The 5,970-nt window shown below is 31.6% G+C and overlaps 1 protein-coding gene across 1 annotated transcript in view; it reads right to left on the minus strand.

Annotated features, from left to right (window-relative positions):
* Positions 1-659: 659 nt before the first annotated feature.
* The window catches only part of LOC111616729 (tyrosine-protein phosphatase 10D-like), a 15,110-nt gene continuing 9,799 nt past the window's right edge, over positions 660-5,970 (minus strand). The window contains exons 18-20 of the mRNA XM_023358102.1: positions 2,138-2,273; positions 1,965-2,046; positions 660-693 (exon numbers count right to left, since the gene is read on the minus strand). Of these exons, the coding sequence (XP_023213870.1) occupies positions 680-693; positions 1,965-2,046; positions 2,138-2,273 (232 nt within the window). The 3' untranslated portion in view covers positions 660-679. The remainder of the gene's footprint in view (positions 694-1,964; positions 2,047-2,137; positions 2,274-5,970) is intronic.

Genomic DNA, 5,970 nt, shown 5'->3' on the forward strand with positions numbered 1-5,970 from the left:
TAAATGCAAAACACACAGTTAAAGCAATAAACACATATGTCATCCCAGTACTCACATACTCTTTTGGAGTTATACATTGGACTCACACAGATCTTGAGCAACTCCCAACGAAAACAAGAACAACACTTACTAAGCATATACATCCTCATCCTAAATCTGCCACAGAGAGATTAACCCTTCCACGTAAAGATGGCGGACGTGGCCTGATTGACATAGTTAACCTTCACTACAAACAAATACAGCCACTGCGAGAGTTTTTCTACGAAAAACAAGAAACATCACAGTTACATAAAGCAGTAACTGCAGCAGACTCATATAACACACCATTAAATTTACACTCACATCACACATATCCTACCAACAGGGGATGAAAACCCGGGACCACTCATAGGTATTGCCCGGGTGTGAAAAGAAATAGAAAAAGATGTTAAGTGAAGAGGCGAAGGGGAAAAACGAAAGTATGATAGGACAGGGGATGAAAGGGAACTCACATCACACAGACATGACACAACATATAAAAAACAGACACCAGCAAGCAATCGTGGGCTCGAAAGGCACTCCATGGCAGGCATCCTTATGACCTGGCCCAGGATTTTGTTGACAAAACTGCATTAAACAGTTGGTTAGATCGGGGATGCCTCTTTGGGGAGACGGAAGGATTCATGATTGCCATACAGGATCAGGTCATAAATACTAAAAAATACAGAAAACACATAATCAAAGATACAACACTCACAAATGACACATGCAGAAAATGTCACATCATGCCAGAAACTATACAACACATCACTTCTGGTTGCAAGCTCTTGGCACAGACAAATTACTTACACAGACATAATCAAGTAGCAAATATAATACACCAAGAGCTTGCAAAGAAACACAACTTGGTAGACATTCACGAACCATACTACAAGTATATTCCACAGACAGTATTGGAAAACAACACGCACAAAATGTACTACGACAGAGCCATAATCACAGATAAAACAATTTATCACAACAGAACAGACATCACACTCGTTGACAAACACAATAAAATCACATACATTATAGACATAGCCGTTCCAAACACTCACAATGCACAAAACACATGCACTGAAAAAATTAGCAAGTACACAAAACTCGCCCAGAAAATTAGGCATCTGTGGAAGATGGATAGGGTGCTTATTGTACCTGTCATTCTCTCCTGTACAGGTGTGATACCACACACACTACACAAAAACCTGGGAACATTACAATTGAATAGAAATACATACATCATACTACAGAAGGCCACTATATTGAATACATGTCATATTGTTAGGAAATTCCTGAATACAGACACAGACACACTTATTTAATTTTAGTTTTGTTTTGGTTGCTATGCCTTGACTCTGGTCCAGCATAGTACACAGCCACCGATGTCAACCGAGTATAACCCACTAAACCCAACATAATAATATGTATTAATTTTAAAATGTAATCCAAAAAATCAGCTTTTTAATAATTAATTATATTAAAAATTAAAATCATTCAACATTTAGAATAATTTTTAATAATATCAGATTAAATAAATTTAATCTGATATTATTAAAAATTATTCTAAATGTTGAATGATTTTAATTTTAGTAAGTGTACTTGTGTACTTTAATAATATCAGATTAAATAAATTTAATCTGATATTAAAGTAGGCCTAATTATTAAAAAGATGATTTTCAAAATTGATAATTGTTTTGAAAAATTAATAAAATTTTTCAAAACATTTAACGAAAAATTCTCAATTTTTTATGTATTTTAGAGATTTAATTATAATTAATTAACCTTCAAAAACACAATTATTCACCTAAATGAATATGATAAATGATAAAAAAAACCCATTAAAAATGACCCAAGGGATGAATTTAAGTGTATGTGTTTTTTTTCTCAAATCATTTATTTTATAGAATAATAAAAAAAATCATTAAAAATTCCAATAATCTCCTCACCATTTTTATAACTTTCATTATTTCTAGCAAACTTCTCTTGTATTAAATCTCTCACACACTCGTGAATATATATATATTGATCCTGGATAAACAAATAACCTGTAAATGTTTTGAATTTATATATATATATATATATATATATATATATATACTTCTAAAAAACTTATACAAACCTCCGTTTGTACCATATTTGTACGATGCTGTCTCATATCTAGAACGATGTGAAACACATCTATCACGTCATATAGTTCAATATGCTTTGCTAGCCTATCGACAGCTATAAAAGTACCTGTTCTACTTACTCCAGTACTGAAAATATACAAAAGTTTTTTAAAAAGTAACTAAAAGAGTTTAAAAACATGCGATAAACTTATATAATATGATCACAAGAACACAGATCGGTATATTGTATCACATGAGTAATTTCTTTTTTTTATAAAGAAAATCCCCTTTATCAAATTTTAGATAAAATAGTCTGTGACCTACAAAATGTAAAAACTTTCGTGTCGTATATCAGAGGATTACAATTTTGTCAGTGTATAGTGCTCAACCAACGTGTTATGATTATAATTGAAATTATTGTAGATATAGAGCTAAGGTTTTCCAGAGCTATGAAGAAGGAGAAACGTAGCTGACTTTATGGAACTGGTTAAAGAAATCTTCAGAAACAGAGCTAACATTGAAATCATATGGTGAAATGCCAATCATGCTAGATCACGGTAAGGTTATAAAATTTTCAGAAACATTAGGACAAGACAATAATCAGGCAAATTCGCTCCTTCCATGTACGCGTAGCTGCAAGACATGACCTCTCTTCGCTCCACAGTATCGCCAAAAATGTTATATGGAGATTATGTTACGTACTTCAAAATATTTAAAGTTAAATACGTGAAATTAAAATCATTCAACATTTAGAACAGTGATGGCGAACCTATGACCCGCGGGTCAGATACTGACCCACGCAGACTTTTTAAATGACCCACGCGTTGATTTTTATGAACTAATTTTTTATATCATAAAAAAGAGAGAACAGACAATCAAATTTATTAAAAAATAACGTATATATATCTAATGTCGAATTTATAAAAAAAGCAGTCTAAAGGCCCGATGCAGATACATTTCACTTAATTTTATATCCATACAAAACGGAATTCGAAACAATGGAGTTAACTTATGTGGCTAGGTATCCATGATTTAGAAATGGAATTAGTTGAATTTCAAAGCAGCATAGTGTGGAAAAATAAATTTGAAAACTTGCTTTCTAAAGTAGGACAAATGTTTGAAAGTAGTACAGATAATAATGACCCCGCACTAAAAATTGAAAATATTAAACGTATGGGATTCTTTACCTAATAATTTTATATCAATGAAGAAATTTGCTAGTGCTCTTTTAACGATGTTTGGGTCCACATATTCGTGTGAATTGTTTTGTTCAATGAATTTTGTAAAATCTACCAATAGAAATAAACTTGGAAATGAATTGACTGCAAAATTCGTTAAACTAATGAATACGGAATATGAACCTAATATTAAGAAACTATCTGAAAATAAACAACAACAGATTTTTCATTAAATATACTGTACTTCAAATTTATTATCAACTTTATTATACATACACATACCTGTAACTACATCTATTAATAAATAATATTTCGTAATATAAGTTATATGTGATTTTCTTTATTCCTTGTTCATTCAAATACTCGGTGCAGGGGAGACTGCTGACTGAACATGGTGTCACCTGGTGTGGTAATTCGTAGTATCACTCCATTGATAGCAATATTTTTTACGTCAACCTTTATTTTTTGCTCTTCACTTGCAAAAATAAAAGTTGTAAAACAAAAATGAAACGGAAACTTTTTATAGGATTTTAAAAGTGCGAACAAAAAAAAAGTAGTTTTTAATCTTCCTCCCCTCCCCAATTTACGCCACTGACTTAGTGACCCACGAACTAGTACTAAAAAAATAATGAACAAAATTTGACCCACTTCTCAAAAAGGTTCGCCATCACTGATTTAGAACGTATTAAGTGTAATTGTAAATTTTACTCCTAAAAATTTAATGACTGAAATGCACATATACAGGCATACCTCGACTTACGTCGTTTCGAGTTACGTCGTTCCCGATTATACGTCGTTTGTCAAAAAAGTATATGGAAAAATAAAAATCGAGTTTAAGTCATTTTATTCGACTTTACGTCCGCCCGCCACAAATATTGAAGTCGTAATATCACTAGAAAAACGTTTAAAGCACATAAAATCATATTAAAATATATACGAATATGTTCTGTATTTACAGTACACGCATTCGTAAATTTAGAATACTTTTTTCTGTACTATATTAAAAACTAAAATTTATTTGTTTGTACATATATTATTAAAAATGCATTAATAAATAAAATACAGAACAGGGAATAATAATTTATGGTTTAGCCTAGTGACAAGTAGATTCGGAGACAAGTAAATTCGACTTACGTCGTTTTCCTGGAACCAATTAACGACGTAAGGCGAGGTATACCTGTATTTTTATTTACAGACAAATGAGTTGACAAAGAAAATGAAACTATACTGAATGATTCGAGTGACTCGAAAGAAAATAATACGGACAAAATAGATACAAAAGAAAATGAAAAACATCAATTAAAAGCAAAAAAAAAAAAAATTGAGGAAAAGTGCTTTGAATATTTTCATTCCAATAGTCAACGTTATGTAAAATGTGTTACATGCTATGAGTTTCCGTGAATAGTACAATTATATTCTCACTATAAAAGGAGTCCTCCAATCACGCTACTAGTGATTGGAGGACTCCTGAGTGAGACAAGCATTAATCGAAGATCATTTAATCAGTATGTTGCACAAAGAATGTGATAAAGCATTAAAACAGTTGTAATTTACACCTACTGAAATTCTTCAGAAAACTTCAATCGGTCAAAGGGATCAGTAAAGCAAATCTTACTTTAGCTAATCATACCGGGAAATTAATGCTTATGGAATAGCCAAAAAACTCACGATATCCGGGAATGCTTTTCCATCTTTGAATGTCGCAAGTAAAATAGCAGAAAAGTTCAGTTTTGACAATTTTTATTTTTAAAAAGAAGACCAAGATATCAATTTTCAATACACATCGCCGAGTTGTATTAGAGAATTTCTGGAGATCATTGTAAATGCTCACAAATCTAATCTCGTAGTAGTAGTCATTTCAGCATTGGCTATTTCTTTGAGATGCGATGGATCGTCTTAGATAGAAATCAAATCAATAAAATATATACAATGGCACAAGTCGTTACTAAATCTGTAGATAGTAAGCTTTACTTCACAGGTTTTGTTGAACCACGTGAAAGAGAAACAAAAGGATTACTTGAAGCTGTACAGATAGGTTGCGAAAATTCTTTAGGCTGCGAAGTTACAAATGTTTTTAAAAATGCATCGTGTATAATAACGGATGGTGCAATATTGGTCAAAAAACAGGTTTTTGGAGTTTGTACAAAAAAAATTTATGTATGTATTGGAAAGCGAAGAAACTGCAGAATTAGTGCCCCCGTTAAAATACAGTATTTGGTGTGTGGCTAACAGGTTAAAAAATTTATTATTTCATATTTTTTTATTATTTATCAGTTAGATTTACTGTGAAAAATAAATGTATTACGAAATATTAAATCTGGATAAAAATTATTACTTTCATTAAAGTTTCTTGTTGTTTGATATTTTATCTATACTAATATAATAAAGAGGTAATGTTTGTATGTATGTAAGTTTGGATGCAGCAGGTAATCTCCAAAACTACTCATCCGATTTCAAAAATTTTTTCACCAATATTTAGAATGGAACGTCAGGGTGGACATAGGCTGTATATTATTCCGTTAAACATGGGGGATGGACAGTTCTTTACGGTAAGCCTTACGGGGAAGGCTTACCGTAAAGAACTCTGCTTCTATTTATACTATTTTAGATGCGGTTTTTTGCATTTTTGATTGCATTTTAATAGGGTACGTCAACAGAATGTACAC

The sequence above is a fragment of the Centruroides sculpturatus genome, unplaced genomic scaffold, assembly GCF_000671375.1.
Source record: "Centruroides sculpturatus isolate CEXI.00-Female unplaced genomic scaffold, Cexi_2.0 scaffold2408, whole genome shotgun sequence".
In the NCBI taxonomy this organism is placed as follows: Eukaryota; Metazoa; Arthropoda; class Arachnida; order Scorpiones; family Buthidae; genus Centruroides; species Centruroides sculpturatus.